The sequence below is a fragment of the Trachypithecus francoisi genome, unplaced genomic scaffold, assembly GCF_009764315.1.
Source record: "Trachypithecus francoisi isolate TF-2019V2 unplaced genomic scaffold, Tfra_2.0 Lachesis_group2, whole genome shotgun sequence".
NCBI lineage: Eukaryota > Metazoa > Chordata > Mammalia > Primates > Cercopithecidae > Trachypithecus > Trachypithecus francoisi.
The window spans coordinates 55,538,263-55,557,562 of record NW_022681465.1 but is presented as its reverse complement, the minus strand read 5'-3'; the positions used below and the strand labels follow the sequence as shown (position 1 = coordinate 55,557,562).

The window sequence follows — 19,300 nt, the reverse complement described above, 5'->3', positions numbered from 1 at the left end:
CTTCCAGGCCATTTTGTTTACATTGTGAGCTACTCAAGCATCAGCAATGGAGGATACCCCTCCCCCCATCAAGCTGCAGCATCACAGGTTGATCTCAGACTGTTGCGCTAGCAGTGAGCAAGGCTCTGTGGGCGTGAGACCTGCCAAGCCAGGCACAGGAGGGTATCTCCTGGTCTGCCAGTGGCTAAGACCATAGGAAAAACGTGGTATTTCCTTAGGAGTGTACCGTTTCTCTGGGTACAGTCTGTCATGGCTTCCTTTGACAAGGAAAAGGAAATCCCCTGTCCCCTTGCGCATTCCAGGTGAGGCAATGCCCTACCCTGCTTCATCTCACCCTCCATGGGCTGTACCCACTGTCCAACCAGTCCCAATGACATGAACCAGATACTTCAGTTGGAAATGCAGAAATCACCCATCTTCTGCATCCATCTCAGTGGGAGCCGCAGACTGGAGCTGTTCCTATTTAGCCATCTTGGAAGCGACCCTCAATTTTTGGGTTTTTTTTTCTGAGACAGGTTCTCGCTCTGTTGCCCAAGTTGGAGTGCAGTGGTGCAATCTCAGCTCGTTGCAACCTCCACCTCGTGGGCTCAAGTGATTCTCCTGCCTCAGCCTCCTGAGTAGCTGGGATTATAGTCATGTACCACTATCCTTGGATAATTTTTGTATTTTTAGTAGATAAGGGGTTTTGCCATGTTGGCCAGGCTGGTCTCGAACTCCTGACCTCAAGTGATCTGCCTGCCTCAGCCTCCCAAAGTGCTGAGATTATAGGCATGAGCCACAACACCCGGCCAAATTTTTTTTTTGAGTCTGTCTCTGACTACTTTTTTCATGTAGGGCTCATGGTGGCAAATTTTTTTAGTTTTAGAAAATCTCAATTTTTTTAGTTTTAGAAAGTCTCAAGGTTTATCTTCATATTTGCTTTGAAAGTTTAGATGAATGTAAATATCTAGATTTTAAATTTAAAGAAATTGCTCCCATTATCTTCCAGTATTTCATTCAATGTATATAAAAAGTCAGTAAGAGTCTGATTCTCATTCCTTGCTTAATGATGAGTTTTTTCTTTCTCTGAGGTATTTAGAATTTTTTAAAATCCTTATTATAAAATTTTCAGCAGAATGTTTAGATGTAAATCTTTTCTTACCAATCTTACTCAGCATTTTGTGAAACCTTCCCATATGAAGTTGCATGTCTTATTTCAGCATCACGGCATTTTCTTAAGTTATTTCATTTCATTATCTTTGTTGTTTGTATCTTTTGCACTTCCTATTTGAGCAGCTTTCAACTGTCAGGACATGGCCTCCATGTTTTAAATCTGTTTGTGTGTACTTTACATTTCTTGGTCATTCTCTTTCTCTTTACTGTTCTCAGATTTCTTTGAATTTATCTTCCCGGTTTAGAAGCTTGGTCTAGGGCAAGGCACAGTGGCTCACATCTGTACTCCAAGTGCTTTAAGAGGCTGAGGGCTGTGGATCACTTGAGCACAGGTGTTGAGACCAGTGTGGGCAACATGGTGAAATTCCGTCTCTACTAAAGATACAAAAGATAAAAAATTAGCCAGGTATGCCTGTAGTCCCAGCTTCCCAGGAGGCTGAGGTGGGAGGATCATCTGAGCATAGGAAGGTTGAGGCTGCAGTGAGCTGTGTTCATGCCACTGTACTGCAGCCTGGGCAACAGAGTTAGGACCTTTCTCAAATAAACAATAATAAAATAAAAGCTTGGTCCTATACAGCATGTAATTTTAATTTCACCCATACAGTAATTTTTTTCAGTAATCATATTTTTAATTTTCAAGATTTCTTGTTCTCCAGTTGTTTATTTCTTCATAGACTATTCTTGTTTTAAGTCTGTAATATTCGTAATCTCCCTGAGGATACCAAATCGAAATTTTGCTTGTTTTAATTCTTTCCAGTTGTATTAGTCCATTTTCACACTGCTGATAAAGACATACCCGAGACTGGGCAATTTACAAAAGAAAGAAGTTTATTGGACTTACAGTTCCACATGGCTGGGGAGGCCTCACAGTCATGGCAGAAGGCAAGGGAGAGCAAGTCACATCTTATGTGGATGGCAGCAGGTAAAGATGTTGTACAGGGAAACTCTCATTTTTAAAATTATCGGATCTCATGAGACCCATTCACTGTCATGAGAATAGCACAGGAAAGACCTGCCCCCATAATTCAGTCATTTCCCACTGGGTCCCTCCCACAGCACATGGGAATTATGGGAGCTACAAGATGAGATTTGTGTGGGGACACAGAGCCAAACCATATTATTCCACCTCTTGCCCCTCCCAAATCTCGTATCTTCACATTCAGAACCAATCATGCCTTCACAACAGTCCCCCACGGTCTTAACTCATTTCAGCATTAACTCAAAAGTCCACAGTCCAAAGTCTCATCCAGGACAAGGCAAGTCCCTTCTGCCTATGAGCCTAGAAAATCAAAAGCAAGTTAGGGCTGGGTGTGGTTTTCACGCCTGTAACCCCAGCACTTTGGGAAGCTGAGGTGGGCGGATCACGAGGTCAGGAGATCGAGACCATCCTGGCTAACATGGTGAAACCCCGTCTCTACTAAAAATGCAAAAAATTAGCCGGGCGTGGTAGCGGGCACCTGTAGTCCCAGCTACTCGGGAGGCTGAGGCAGGAGAATGGCGTGAACCTGGGAGGCGGAACTTGCAGTGAGCCGAGATCACGCCACTGCACTGCAGCTTGGGCGACAGAGCAAGACTCCATCTCAAATTAAAAAAAAAAAAAAAAAGCAAGTTAGTTACTTCCTAAATACAGTAGGGGTACAGGCATTGGGTAAATACAGCCATTCCAAGTGGGAGAAATTGGCCAAAGCAAAAGGGCTACAGGCCCTATGCAAGTCTGAAGTCCAGCAGAGCAGTCAAATCTTAAAGCTCCAAAATGATATCTTTTGACTGCATGTCTCACATCCAGGTTATGCTGATGCAAGAGGTTGCTTCCCATGATCTTAGGCAACTCCTCCCCTGTGCTTTGCATGGTACAGCCTACCTCCCGGCTGCTTTCACAGGCTGACATTGAGTGTCTGCAGCATTTCCAGGCATACGGTGCAAGCTCTAGGTGGATATACCATTCTGGAGGAGTATGGCCCTCTTCTCACAGCTCCACTAGGTGATGCCCCAGTATGGACTCTGTATGGGGGCTGTGACCCCACATTTCCCTTCTGCACTGCCCTTGCAGAGGTTCTCCATGAGAGCTCTGCCCCGTAGCAAACTTCTGCCTGGACATCCAGGCATTTCCATATATCTCTGAAATCTAAGCAGAGGTTCCCAAACCTTAGTTCTTGACTTCTGTGTACCTACAGGCTCAGTACCACATGGAAGCTGCCAAGGCTTGGGGCTTGCACCCTCTGAAGCCACAATCTGAGCTGTACCTTGTCCCCTTTTAGCCATGACTAGAGCTGCTGGGATGCAGAGCACCAAGTCCCTAGGCTGTACATAGCGAGGGGCCACAGGCCCTGCCCATGAAACCACTTTTTCCTCCTTGGCCTCCCAGGGTGTAATGGGAGGGGCTGCCATGAAGACCTCTGACATTCCTGGAGACATTTTCCCCATTGTCTTGGGGATTAACATTCAGCTACTCATTTTTTTATGCAAATTTCTGCAGCTGGCTTGAATCTCTCCTCAGACAATGGGATTTTCTTTTCTATCACAGTGTCAGGCTAAAAATTTCCAAACATTTATGCTCTGTTTCCCTTATAAAACTGAATGCCTTTAACAGCACCTGAGTCACCTCTTGAATTCTTCTCTGCTTAGAAATTTCTTCTGCCAGCTCATCCTCTGCCTAAATCATCTTTCTCAAGTTCAAAGTTCCACAAATCTCTAGCGTGGGGCAAAATGCTGCCAGTTCCTTTGCTAAAGCAAAGCAAGAGTCACCTTTGCTCCAGTTCCCAACAAGTTCCTCATTTCCATCTGAGACCACCTCAGCCTGGACCTTACTGTTCATATCACTATCAGCATTTTTGTCAAAGTCATTCAACATGTCTCTAGGAAGTTCCAGACTTTCTCACATTTTCCTTTCTTCTGAGCCGTCCAAACTGTTCCAACCTCTGCCTATTTCCCAGTTCCAAAGTTGCTTCCACTTTTTCAAGTATCTTTCCAGCAACACCCCACTCCTGGTACCAATTTACTGTATTAGTCCATTTTCACACTGCTGATAATGACATACCCAAGACTGGGCAATTTACAAAAGAAAGAGGTTTACTGGACTTACAGCTCCACATGGCTAGGGAGGCCTCACAATCACGGCAGAAGGCAAGGAGGAGCAAGTCACATCTTATGTGGATGGCAGCAGGCAAAGAGAGAGATTGTGCAGGGAAACTCATGTTTTTAAAACCATCAGATTTAATGAGACCCATTCACTATCATGAGAACAGCACAAGAAAGACCCGCTCCCATAATTCAGTCATCTCCCACCACATCCCTCCCACAACATGTAGGAATTATGGGAGCTACAAGACAAGATTTGGCTGGGGACACAGAACCAAATCATATCACCAGTGAATTGTATTTTTATCCACTTCCTCTGTGTTACTTGTTCTGTTGGTTTTCTCAGTCTTCTCTTTCATACTGTCATTTTTCCTCATGTGTCCTCAAATTTTTATTTAATGTGGATGCTACTCATATATCTGCCAGGAACATTACTTGAGTTATTATAATAGCAAGGATGAATTTCCAGTGGCTCAACAGGTCTCTTTTCCTAGTAGACCCCTCCACTGAAGTTAAAAAATTTCTGGTGACCTCATTTGTAACATTCACTATGTTATTAATATAAACGTTTTCCAATGCCAAAAATTCTAACGTACTAGTTTTATTGGTTGCATAGTTTTTCATCATAGTACTGTTTGCTCTTTCTCTTATTATTGGATATTTAATTTTTTCCAACTTTTCATTAAATAACATCAAGAACAGATTTGTACATGTATTTCTTCATGTATCTCTGATAGTTTTCATAATGTTAATTCCTAGAGTGAAATTTATAGGTCATGAAAGACTTCTAATAGACATTGCTAAATTGTCTTTTGAAGATTGTAACAAGTCTCAGTCTCACATAAAAATACCCTTTCCCCCCAACACTCTTGATAATGGCAGATAATAATGTTCTTTTTAATCTTTGCTAACTTAGCAATATACATATTACAATATATATATTGAATATGAATATTTTCCTGTTAAATTTACATATTTGGGCATTTTCATAAGTTTGTTTCTTTTGTGAATTGACTCTTTATGTCCTTTGCCTGTTTTTCTGTTCACCATTTTGTTTTGCTTTGTCAGACTTTATTTTCGGAATGTTAAGTGTTCGTTATAATTACTGTAAGTTTTTTCTCAGTTTGTGGTTTGCCTTTAACTTTTTTATTATGTGTCTTTTACTAAATATATGTTTTGATGCCGTATATGTAAAACCACCCACTCACCTGTCCAGAGATTAAATTTCATCTATATAGCTTGGTATGTTTATGATTTCTAGTTTTGCATTAAACTTTTCAATCCATGTACATTTATTTTGGAATATGGCTTATATAGGGACACATATTTGTTTTTTCAGAAATAACTAATTAGCTAGCATCTTTTTTCTTGACTGGTAGTTCATCCTTTCCCCATCAATTTGAAATCTCACCTTTGTCATATACTAAACGTTTTATATAATATGTGTGTGTATCTGCCTAGAAATAACTTGTCCAGGCACATCTTACAATTCTTGATGTTTCTAACAAGACCACTCTGTTACTTTACTGTTTTAGAAAGCACCTAAGTGTAATACTTAATCTACTGTATTAAAACTGTATACAACAGCCAGGCATGGTGGCTCATGCATGTAATCTCAGCACTTTGGGAGGCTGAGGTGGGAGGATCATTTTAACCCAGGAGTTAAAGACCAGCCCAGGCAACATAGTGAGACCTTGACTCTACAAAAAATTTAAAAATTAGCTGGGTGTTGTGGCATGCGCCGGTGGTCCCAGATATTCGGGAGTCTGAGGTGGGCACTTGCTTGAGCCTGGGAGGTCTCAAGTCTTCAGTGAGCTGTTGTCATGCCACTGCACTCCAGCCTGGGTGACAGACCAAGATCCTGTATCAAACAAACAAACAAAAAACTGTAGGCAGTGCTGGTGTACTATCCTGATTTCTAAAAATTAGTGACCCCCCAAAATATTTCCCTCATCAGAATGTTCTGTTATCAGCCAAAGATTTCTTTTTGTCAGCTCACAACCTGCCAGAATAAAGGCAAAGAGTGGTAGATAGGGTGAACCGTTATGATTCTGAAGCATTCTGAGTGGTTTCAGAGATATGAAAATTTCATCATCTTGTTTTGTGTTAGGGGAAAAGGAAATATTGGTAAAGTAAACATTGAAAATTGAGGTAAATACCAGTATTTGAACTTTGAAAAAGTACCCAGAATGTTCCTAAGGTGGCAGCATTTCAGAAATTATACAATTTCTCAATGCTGCTGGTTACTGGAACAGTTCTAAGGCTCTGCCCATGTCTGGACATCACATTCCATCTTCCTTGTGCTCATAGGGCTTCAGCCACACAGCTGGTTAAGGTACAGTTTGACCATGGATTTCTCAAGAAATGAAAGGTACATTATGGTGCTGTAGGTCAGATGTGAAGTATGTGTCTTATTTTGTGAACTATTGTAGCAAAACTAAATCAATGAAGGGATTTTGCTGAGAAAGTGGTTACCAGCATTCACAGAGCTGGCTACTGGGTGAAAAACCTGAATTCTAAGTTTTGCAATTAACTGCATGACACTGAGTATTACCTAATGATTCCTTTTGTTTTTTTCAGTAGCTTTTGCATTATATAGGTGTTTTCCCAAATGTGTTCTGGAAGACATTATTGCTGCAAGGTACTCTGGAAGACATTTCAGGGACCATAGCTAAATCAGTTAAAGAAAAGCTGTGTACTAGATCCTTCTCTAAGAAATGCTTTGGCTGGGTACGGTGGCTCACGCCTGTAATCTCAGCACTTAGGGAGGCCAAGGCAGGCAGATCACTTGAGGCTGGGAGTACAAGATCAGCCTAGCCAAAATGGTGAAACCCCACCTCTACTAAAAATAAAAAAAAAAAAATTAGCCAGGCTTGGTGGCGCACGCCTGTAGTCCCAATTACTTGGGAGGCTGAGGCTGTAGGATCACTTGAGCCCAGGAGGCAGAGGTTGTAGTGAGCCGAGAGCATGCCACTGCACTCCAGCCTGGGTGATGGGAGTGAAACCCTGTCTCAAAAAAAAAAAAAAGAAAAAAGAAATGCACAATATGTAGTCCCGTACTAAAGGCTCTAAAAAGTCTTACAGAAAAGAAATTTAAATCTTTTGGACCTATTTCTTGACGTCTGTAGGAACCATTTCATAAAATCCACTTCAGGAACCTGTATTAGCTGCTGTGCAAGGTATCAAACTTCTATAATTCTAGTTCCAGTAAAAAGTTTTATATAAATAAGTTACTTTTTATGTAGTACTTTAATTTGTAATATCAGCATGGAATCTTCTTAAGGAAACACTGAAAAAATCCTTTAATTGTGCAGGACCTTTGTACAGTATCGTGGACTTTTAAACACAGAAACACAAAGAAGCATTGTTTTATCCTGTGAATACCAAAACTTTGATTTGGAATTATTGGTGAGAAAAAAGCAGGATAAAACATTTCCCTACTTTTTAGGAGTTCTGTGCAATACCTCAAATTCTGTCCAGAATATTCCTACAAAGTACAGTGTGATGTTAGACACTGTTTACATCCAACATGTTTTCTTTTGTTTAATGTAATTTGAGCTATTATTGGCTCAAAATATATAGATTCTTAGTGATCTTTTATATTTATTGTTCATAAAATAATGTTTGGCTTCCTAATAAGAAAGTTAAGAGGAAAATCAAGGTGTTTTCCTCTCGCTTATAGGATGGGTGCTGCAGACAATATATATAAAGGACGGAGTACATTTATGGAAGAACTGACTGACACAGCAGAAATAATCAGAAAAGCAACATCACAGTCCTTGGTTATCTTGGATGAATTGGGAAGAGGGACGAGCACCCATGATGGAATTGCCATTGCCTATGCTACACTTGAGTATTTCATCAGAGATGTAAGTATCCGGTAAACTGGATTTAAAAAGAAATTAATTTTTAAATTATTATTTTTAAATGACAGTTATAATTGTACTATATTTATGGGGTACAGTGTGATGTTTTGAAATATATAAACAATGTGGAGTGATTAAGCTAATTAACATATTCTTCACCTCGTTTAGATATCATTTTTTGTGGTGAGACATTTGAAATTTATTCTCTTAGTTATTTTGAAATATATATTATTACTGCTGTAGTCATAATACCATTATGCAATCCCTGCATACCCTTGTGTACATGGATGATACATATTATACACATTATTTTCCTGATCTCAGTCTGCAAATACTCAGAATTCTCTTTTTTATAATTGACCGCAGCCCTGCAAATGATCATTAGAATGCTACACACTGAATTCAGACAGATTGACCCTAAGTAATATTGGTAGTTTCTTGATATATGTTCCTTTTTCTTGCTGACTCAACATAAATCTGGTTGTATGAAAAAGGCCTCCCTGGCAGTATTTTCACTCAGAATTATATCTTACTATCCTTGGTGAACCCTAAATCAAGAACAGGTATCATCCATTTACAGCCAAATTCCTCGAGGGAAAAGCAAGGAAATACTGCCATTTCTACTTTGTGAAATCCTTTTTTTTTATTTTTTATTTTTTTATTTTTATTTTTATTTTTATTATACTTTAAGTTCTAGGGTACATGTGCGTAACGTTTATATCATGTATAACTCCCCAATGCAATCCCTCCCTCCTCCCCCCTCCCCATGATAGGCCCCAGTGTGTGATGTTCCCCTTCCCGAGTCCAAGTGATCTCATTGTTCAGTTCCCACCTATGAGTGAGAACATGCGGTGTTTGGTTTTCTCTTCTTGTGATAGTTTCCTAAGCTGCATCCATGTCCCTACAAAGGACGCAAACTCATCCTTTTTGATGGCTGCATAGTATTCCATGGTGTATATGTGCCACATTTTCTTAATCCAGTCTGTCACAGATGGACATTTGGGTTGATTCCAAGTCTTTGCTATTGTGAATAGTGCCGCAATAAACATACGTGTGCATGTGTCTTTGTAGTAGAGTAATTTATAATCCTTTGGGTATATACCCAGTAGTGGGATGGCTGGGTCATATGGTACATCTAGTTGTAGATCCTTGAGGAATCGCCATACTGTTTTCCATAATGGTTGAACTAGTTTACAATCCCACCAACAGTGTAAAAGTGTTCCTATTTCTCCACATCCTCTCCAACATCTATTGTTTCCTGACTTCTTAATGATTGCCATTCTAACTGGTGTGAGATGGTATCTCACTGTGGTTTTGATTTGCATTTCTCTGATGGCGAGTGATGATGAGCATTTTTTCATGTGTCTGTTGGCTGTATGGATGTCTTCTTTTGAGAAATGTCTGTTCATATCCTTTCCCCACTTTTTGATGGGGTTGTTTTTTTCTTGTATATTTGTTTGAGTTCTTTGTAGATTCTGGATATTAGCCCTTTGTCAGATGAGTAGATTGCAAAAATTTTCTCCCATTCTGTAGGTTGCCTGTTCACTCTGATGGTAGTTTCTTTTGCTGTGCAAAAGCTCTTTAGTTTAATTAGATCCCATGTGTCAATTTTTGCTTTTGCTGCCGTTGCTTTTGGTGTTTTAGACATGAAGTCCTTGCCCATGCCTATGTCCTGAATGGTACTACCTAGATTTTCTTCTAGGGTTTTTATGGTATTAGGTCTAACATTTAAGTCTCCTGAAATCCTTTTATTTTACCAACATCCTGAAAGATCTCTCTGTGACATCTTTGATCTCATCTCATTGTGTTTCTATATGATTTGGTAACATCATTCCTTCAAAGCATGTCTTCTTTTTTCAGGGTGCATTTCTAAGCTTCAGTGTGAAATTTTGTTTGTGTCAAACTTTCCATCCCTATCATTTCCATCTAACTGTCCCCTTTAGTTTACTGTCTCTATCTTGTTCATTTTGGTCTCTGCTTTTCAAATCTCCCCCTCATGGAACCTGCCCTTAGGCCTTTACCTTCTCTGGTCTTTCTTTTCTGTTTTTTCCCCCCATTTTCTTGCTCCTTTGTCATTGTGTCTTCCCTCATTTTCATTTCTTTCTCTCTTCTATTTAAGGAAGAGATTGGCTATTTAAGCCAATAAAATCATATTTTTAATATTTCTTTTCAAAAAGCAACACAAGGCCGGGCGCAGTGGCTCACCCCTGTAATCCCAGCACTTTGGGAGGCCGAGGCGGGCGGATCACAAGGTCAGGAGATTGAGACCATCCTGGCTAACACAGTGAAACCCCGTCTCTACTAAAAACACAAAAAAAATAGCTGGGCATGGTGGCGGGTGCCTGTAGTCCCGGCTACTTGGGAGGCTGAGGCAGGAGAATGACATGAACCTGGGAGGCGTTGCTTGCAGTGAGCCGAGATCGTGCCACTGCACTCCAACCTGGGTGACAGAGCAAGACTCCATCTCAGAAGAAAAAAAAAAAGCAACACAAAAATAAAATTTCTTTTTCTTTAACCTTTTGTTGCTCTTGGTGTTTTGGGGTTTAGTTTTGTTTTTAAAGCTTAATTTCCATTTGATTTTTTTCCAGGAGATAGTTTTTCTTCAGTCTTTAGAGACTCAGCTCCATGCACGGGCTTTGATGGGGATCATGGGGCAGCATCCTCAGATCTAAACTGGAGTGGAGTTGTTTGGTCCCCTAGGCTTCTTGAGAATGCTTCCTGACTACCTTGCTGTGAGTGGCAGAACTTGTGCAGTAATACAGTTTCACACACTCCTTGGGAAGCACAGAGACATCAACAATGCTCAATTTAGAAATGTCCCTGACAGCTGCACCTTCTACTATATTTCAAATGACAAACTTCTTAATGGATTTGTCCTTAGGTGTGCATCCAACACAGTCTGTGCAGCAAATAAGTTGCACCTAGCTATGGCCCTTTTCGGCGCAACCATTGTTGTTGTTCTTCCTCCTTCTCTTCTTTCTCCTCCTCCTCCCCCCCTTTTTTTTTTTTTTTTTTGAAACGGGTTCACTCTGTCACTCAGGCTGCAGTGCAGTGGCATGATCATAGCTTACTGCAGCCTCAAACTACCTGGGCCCAGGTGATCCTTCCACTTCGGCCTCCCGAGTAGCTGGGACTACAGACACACACCAACCATACCCAGCCAATTTTTGTATTCTTTTAGAGACGGAGTTTCACCATGTTGCCCAGGCTAGTCTTGAACTCTTGGGCTCCAGTGATCCACCTGCCTTGGCTTCCCAAAGTTCTGGAATTATAGGCATGAGTTACCATGCCCAGCCTCCCTTCTTTTCTTTGTTATTTTGGCAGTGAAGACCCAAGAGAGACTCAGGTTTTGTTTAAACATTTATTTAGATTACATAGGTAATTATGACATTTTGTTTTTTTAAAGGAATTTTTTTGTTTTGCTTTAAAAAATTTATTTGCAAAAAGATGTAACTCAGAAACTTTAATCATTATAGAAACTACATAAGAAAGCAATTGACTTTTGTATATTAACCTTGTATCCTGCAACCTTGCTATAATCACTTACTAATGCCAGTCTGTGTGTATGTTTGTCAATTCTTTTGAATTTCCTACATAGGCAGTCATGTCAGCTACACACAGTTTCGCTTCTTTCTTCCCCATCTATTTTTTTTTTTCTTGTCTTATTGCACTAACTAGGACTTTCAGTACAGTGTTGAAAAAGTAGTAAGAAAGGATATCCTTGCCTTGTTTCTGATCTTAGTGGGAAAGCTTTTTAAGTTTCTCACCATTAAGTATGATGTTACCTAGAGGTTGTTTGTGGCTATTCCTTATCAAATTGAGGAAGTTCTCCTCTATTCCTAGTTTACTGAGAGTTTTTATCATGAATGGGTGTTAGATTTTGTCAGATGCTTTCTGTGCATCTATTGATATGATGTGATTTTTCTTCTTTAGCCTGTTGATGTGATGGATTACGTTAACTAGTGTTCAAATGTTGAATGAGTCTTGCACACTTGGGATGAGTCCTACCTGCTTATGGTCTGTTTTTCTTTTTATACATTGGATTCATTTTGCTAATGTTTTATTGAGGATTTTTGCATCTATGTTTATGAGAGATACTGGTTTGTAGTTTTCTTATAATGTCTTTGTCTGGTTTTGGTATTAAGGTAATGCTGGCCTCATAGAATGAGTTAGAAAGTATTTACTCCACTCCTGTCCTCTGAAAAAGACTGTAGAGAATTGGTAAAATATCTTCCTTAAATGTTGGGTGGAGATCACCAGTGACGCCACTGGGGCCTATGATTCTTGTTTTGGAAGGCCATTGACTCAAGTCCTTCAATAGATATAGACCTATTCAGATTTTCTGTTTTTTCTTGTGTGAGTTTTGGCTGATTGTGTCAGCCAAGTTTAAGAAATTGTTTTTCAAGAAATTTTCACCAAGGTTACCAAATTTGTGGACATAGAGTTGGTCATAGTATTCCCTTATGACCCTTTTATTTGTCCATGGCATCCGTAGTGTTGTCCTTCTCGTTTCTGATATTAGCCATTTGTATCTTTTCTCTTTTGTTCTTAGTTAGCTTGGCTAGAAGCTTATCAGTTTTCTTTTCAAAAAACCAGCTTTTGGTTCTATTGATTATTTTCCCCATTGCTTTCTTGTTTTCATTTCATTGATTTCTGCTCTAATTTTTATTATCTCTTTTCTTTTGCTTATTTTTGCTCTTCTCTTGCTGGTGTCCTAAGATGGAAGCTTAGCTTGTTTATTTTAAATCTTTCTTTTTTAAAATGTGTTCAGTGCTATAAATTTTCTTTTTTTATTCTTTCTTTTCTTTCAATTTTTTTCTTTTTTGAGACAGGGTCTTGCTCTGTTACCCAGGCTGGACTGCAGTGGCATGAACACAGCCCACTGCAGCCTCCACTCCCTGGGCTCAAGTGATCCTCCTGCCTCAGCCTCCCACTTAGCTGGGACTGCAGGCACATGGCACAACACCCAGCTAATTCTTTTTTTATTTTTTGTGGAGATGGGGGGTCTCACTATGTTGCCCAGGCTGGTCATGTATTCCTAGACTCGAGTGATCCTCTCACCTTGGCCTCCCGGAGTGCTGGAATTGCAGGTGTGAACCACCACTCCTGGTCTATAAATTTTCTTCTATGCACTACTTTTGCTGCATTGCACAAATTTTGATAAGGTGTGCTTCCTGTTTGTATTTAGTTTCAAATAATTTAAATTTCTCTTTATTTCCTTTTTGACCCATATGTTTTTTAAGAATATGTTGTTTAGTCTCCATGTATTTGGGGATTTTCCAGTTACCTTTTTGTTGTGATTTCTAGTTTAATTCCATTGTGGTCTGAGATCAAATATTGTATGATTTTTATTATATTAAATTTGTCAACATGTGTTTTATGGCCCAAAGTGTGGTCTTTCTTGGTGAATATTCCATGTTAGCTTGAGATGAATGTGTATTCAGCTGTTAGATGAAGTATCTATAGATATAAATGATGTCTAGTTGATTGATGGTGGTGTTGAGTTCAGCTATGGCCTTACTGATTTTCTGCCTGCTGAATCTGTCTGTTTCAGATGGAGGAATTTTGATATCTCTAACTGTAGTAGTATGTTCATCTGTTTCTCTTTGTAGTTCTATCAGCTTTTGCCTCATGTAGTTTGACATTCTCTTGTTAGATGCATACATGTTAAGGATATTTTGTCTTCTTGCAGAATTTATCCCTTTATCGTTGTGTAATATCCTTCTTTATCGCTGACAAATTTACTTGATCTGAGATCTGCTCTGTCTCAAATTAATATAGCTGCTTCAGCTTTCTTTAATGTTAACATGATATATCTTCCTCCATACACATATATATATTTTAGACAGAGTCTCACTCTGTCACCCAGGCTGGAGTGCAGTGGCACAATCTTAGCTCACTGCAACCTCTGCCTCCCAAATTCAAGTGATTCTTGTGCCTCAGCCTCCCGAGTAGCTGGGATTACAAGTGTGTGCCATCACACCTGGCTAAGTTTTGTATTCTTTTTAAATTAGAGATGGGGTTTCACCGGCTGGTCTTGAACTTCTGGCCTTAAGTTATCCATCTGCCTTGGCCTCCCAAAGTGCTGGGATTGCAAGTGTGAGCTGCCACACCTAGCCCCTCCGTATATTTTTAATATATGGTTATCTTTGTATTTAAGGTCAGTTTCTTGTAGACATCATGTAGTTAGGTCTTATTTTTTGATCCACTCTGATAATCTGTCTTTTAACTGGTGCATTTAGACCATCAGCATTCAAAGTGATTATTGATAGAGTTGGATTAATATTTACCATTTTTTACTTTTTTCTATTTGTTGTTCTTGTTCATTGTTCCTACATGTGTCTTCCACTGTTTTTCTGCCTTTTGTGGTTTTTTACTGAGTATTTTATATTCTTTCATTTTCTCTCCTCTTTTTTTTCTGTTTTTTGGTTTCTTGGGGTTTTTTGAGGTGGGATCTTACTGTGTTGCCTAGGCTGGCCTCAAACTCCTGGACTCAAGTGACCTTCCCACCTCAGCCTCCCAAGTAGCTGGGAGTACAGGTGCTTGCCCAGCTATTTTCTCTCCTTTCGTAGCATATCAGTTATATTTCTTGTTTTACTTTTTCTAGTGGTTGTCCTAGAGTTTGCAATATACATTTGCAACTAATCCAAGTCTACTTTCAAATAACACTATACTGCTTTATGAATAATGCACGTATTTTTTAATAACAAAATAATCCTGATTACTTTATTCTATCTTTTGTATCATCACTGTCCTTTATTTCACTTATACGTAAGTGTACATAAGCATATATATATAAACACACATAATCTCATACACTGTTGCTATTATTATTTTGAACAAAACGTTATGCTAGATCCATTAAAAATAAGAAAAATAAACTTTTTTTGCCTTCACTGATTCCTTCTTCAGTAGTGCAATTTTCTTTATGTAGATACAAGTTTCTGACCCCTGTCATTTTCCTTCCTTCTAAAGAACTTTTCTTAAATATTTCAGGATAGATCTGCTGGCTACAAATCCTCAATTTTTGTTTGTCTGAGAATGTCTTTATTTCTCCTTCACTTTTGAAGGATTATTTTGCAAGGTACAGAATTCTAGGTTGGAGAGGTTTTTTTGTTTTGTTTTGTTTTGTTTTTTTGACTCTCAACACTTTAGATATTTTATTCCTCTCTTTGCTTGCTTGTGTGGTTTCTGAGAAGTCAGATGTAATTTTTATCTTTGAGCTTGTGCAGATAAGGTGTTTCTTCCCTCTGCCTTACTTCAGTATTTTTTTTTTCTTTATCTTTGGTTTTCTGTAGTTTGAATATGATTTTTCTAGGTGTGGTTTTAGGGTCATTTATCTTGTTTGGTGTTCCCTGAGCTTCCTAGATCTGTGGTTTTGTGTCTGACATTAATTTGGGGAAATTCTCAGTCGTTCTTGTTTTAAATATCTCCTCTGTTTCTTTCTCTTTTTTTTCTCTCTGGTATTCTCCTTAGCTGTATGTTGTATCTTTTGTAGTTGTCCCAAACTTTTTGGATATTCTGTGTTTTTTTTTCCAATCTTTTTCTCTTTGCATTTCCGTTTTGGAGGTTTCTATTAAGATGTCCTCAAGCTCAGAGATTTTTCCCTCAGCTGTGTCCAGTCTACCAGTAAGCTCATCAAACACATTTTTCATTTCCATCACAGTGTTTTTGATCTCTGGTGTTTCCTTTTGGTTTTTTCTTAGAATATGCATCTCTGTGCTTTACATTGCCCATCTGTTCTTGCATGCTGTCTGTGTTATCCATAGAGCCCCCAGCATACTAATCATTTGTTTCCATTCCCAGTCTGATAATTCCAACATCCCTGCCATAGCTATGTCTGATTCTGATGCTTGCTCTGTCTCTTCACATTTGTGGGTTTTTACTTTTAGTATGTCTTGTGACTTTTTCTTGACAGCTGGCCATGATGTATTGGGTAAAAGGAACTGCTGTAAATTAGCTTTTAGTAATGTGGTGGTAAGGGGCTAGGGGAGGAGTCCTATGATTAAGTCTCAGTCTTACCTCCCTCCCACCCCTCAGGTGGGATAGGAAGGCTAGAGTGGGCTGGAGTTCGATATTTCCTTTCTCTCCTGTGGAAGGCTAGAGGAGACTGGAGTTGAGTCTTTCCCTTCCCCCAAGTAGGTTAGGCTCTGATAAAACCCCAGCAGGTTTTTAAACTACTTAAGGCTACTTAAGGCTCCGCTTAAGTAGTTTCTTTTGAGGGCAGGCCTTGTTAAGAACAGAGTGCCCTGGTGCGTTTCAAAATAGTTCTTTCTTTCTTCCCCTTACCTGAAGCATAAGGAGAATTTACTCCAGCATTTATTGTGAGAATCCAGTGTAACTCCTGGGAGTAAAACTCACAAAAGTGTGCCCCCTTCCCCCATGACTCGGTTCCCCTGGACTTTTTGACTCTCAGACTTGTTGACACTGAGTCTCCAGTAATTGATCAGTTCCAGTTCCAGTTTTCCTGCCCTGATACTGGTTCCTTCAGAGGTTTCTGCCTGCATTTCAGCCCAGGAAAGTTGTGGTTCTTTGTATCTGCTTGTCTGTCTGTAATTTGGGGGAGAGTGGTTTGCCTGTGACTTCACTTCTCTTACAGGTCTAAGAAGAGTTGATTTTTCAGTTTGTTCTACTTTTTCCTTGTGATAGAGAGGCAACCTCCAACCTTCTTGTATGCTAGACTGGAAACCAGAAACTTCCCTGACCTTTTTATGGATGGAAATCTTTCTTTTCATGGTTCCTTCTGATCTTTGGATAGGGAAGAGAGATCAGAGAGGAGCAGTAAGGGAGGTCATGTGTTGCTGCTGCAGGCTGAGAACAGCCTTAAGGAGTGCAGTGTAGGATCCCAGACCCTTAGGCTAAAAGTGCCTATCAGCTTGGGGAAGGAGCACCATGGAGATAGGTGGTTCTAAGATCCCTCAGGGCAGATTTTAAGCACAACTTTTAAAAGAAATCCTGCCTTAATATGTTTCTTTGTTATTGTTATCAGAAAGAAGGCACACGTTCAGGCTTTTAATAAGGTGAATGGCAGGTGAATCAAAACTGGAATTCTTTGATTTAATTACCTCCTTCTGCCAATATTTAGGCTAAGATTGGTGTTAACTTTCCTCCAGATAGAGGTTTCCAGAATATATAAAATATGCCTTAAAATAATGCTTATTAAAGAATCCATGAGACTGGGTGCAGTGGCTGATGCCTGTAATCCAGCACTTTGGGAGGCTGAAGCAGGAGGACCACTTGAGCCCAGGTTCAAGATCAGCCTGGGCAACATAGTGAGACCTCTCTCTACAAAAATTAAAAATAAAAAATTAGCCAGGCATAGTGGCACATGTTGCGGGAAGTCAGGGACCCCGAACGGAGGGACTGGCTGAAGCCGCGGCAGAAGAACATATATTGTGAAGATTTCACGGACATTTATTAGTTCCCCAAATTAATACTTTTATAATTTCTTATGCCTATCTTTTCTGCAGTCTCTGAACATAAATTGTGAAGATTTCATGGACACTTATCACTTGTGATTTCCTATGCCTGTCTTTACTTTAATCTCTTAATCTTGTCATCTTCTTCGTAAACTGAGGAGGATGAATGTCGCCTCAGGACCCTGCGATGATCGTGTCAGCTGCACAGATTGTTTGTAGAACATGTGTGTTTGAAATCTAGGCATCTTGAAAAAAGAACAGGATAACACCAATGTTCAGGAAACACCAGAGATAAGACTTCTGGCAGCTGGTGAGCTGGACTGAACAGAGCCATATTTCTCCTCTTTCAAAAGCAAATAGGGGAAATATCACTGAATTCTTTGTCTCAACAAGGAACATCCCTGAGAAAGAGAATGCGCCCTGAGGGCAGGCCTATAAACAGCCCCCTTGGAAGCGTGCCATCTTTTATGGTCAAAGCCGAAGGGATGAAATAAGCCCCGGTCTCCTATAGCGCTCCCAGGCTCATTAGGACGAGGAAAATTCCCGCCTAGTAAATTTTGGTCAGACAGGTTGTCTACCCTCAAACCCTGTTTCCTGATAAGATGTTATCAATGACAATGCATGCCCGAAACTTCATTAGCAATTTTAATTTCGCCCCATCCTGTGGTCCTGTGATCTCGCCCTGCCTCTACTTGCTTTGTGATATTTTATTACCTTGTGAAGTATGTGATCTCTGTGACCCACACCCTATTCGTGCACTCCCTCCTCTTTTGAAAATCGCTAATAAAAACTTGCTAATAAAAACTTGTTTTACAGCTTGGGGAACATCACAGATCCTGCTGACATGTGATGTCTCCCCCGGACACCCAGCTTTAAATTTCTCTCTCTTGTGCTCTTTGCCTTTATTTCTCAAACCAGCTGAGACACTTAGGAAATAGAAAAGAACCTATGTAACCATCAGGAGTGGGTTCTCCCAATAGGCGCACACCTGTAGTCCTAGCTACTTGGGAAGTTGAGGTGGGAGGATCCCTTGAGTCCAGAAGTTTGAGGTTACAGTAAGCTATGATTGTGCCATTGCGGTCTAGACTGGATGATAGAGTGAGACCCTGTCTCTAAAAAAAAAAAAAAAAAAGTTAATAAAGAATTCATACTGACACTAACAAAAATAAACTTTAAAATGGTAGAGGTGAGTGGGGAAAAGTGAAACCTCTGCTTTACAGAATACCAACGAATAAATGTAGGAAGAATTTCTTAATCAGCCTTCAATAACCACTAGAATAATAACTGATTCAGGCAGCGATGATCAATAGATTATAAAACCTTTGGATGAAAGATTGTTGGAGAAAAGGATATTCAGATATCTCAAAATATCATTAATAAAATAACAGGTTATTTATTAATTACAAAGGGAAAAGGTATAGTGAAGAAATCTGATGGGTACCCTTTTCAACCAGATAATCAAATTTGGCATCCCCACTTATGTGAAATTGATATCACATCCCTCCTGATGTGATGCACTGGGAAGGATCCATCACCTACATATCTGTGGAATATTCCTGGTATCAACGAAAAGAGTCAAACTCTGTAAAATATTTGAAGAGATTTATTCTGAGTCAAATATGAGTGACCATGGCCCATGACACAGCCCTCAGAAGGTCCTGAGAACATGTGCCCAGGGTGGTCAGGGTACAGCTTGGTTTTACATATTTTAGGGAGGCATGAGACATCAATCAAATACATTTAAGAAATGCATTTATTGGTTTGGTTCAGAAAGGTGGGACAACT

General features: G+C 39.7%; 1 protein-coding gene across 3 annotated transcripts in view; it reads left to right on the top strand.

Annotated features, from left to right (window-relative positions):
• MSH3 (mutS homolog 3) overlaps positions 1–19,300 on the top strand; it is a 235,572-nt gene that overhangs the window by 200,993 nt on the left and 15,279 nt on the right. For all 3 annotated transcript variants that reach the window (XM_033179257.1, XM_033179256.1, XM_033179255.1), the window contains exon 21: positions 7,913–8,099. In XM_033179257.1, the coding sequence (XP_033035148.1) occupies positions 7,913–8,099 (187 nt within the window). The remainder of the gene's footprint in view (positions 1–7,912; positions 8,100–19,300) is intronic.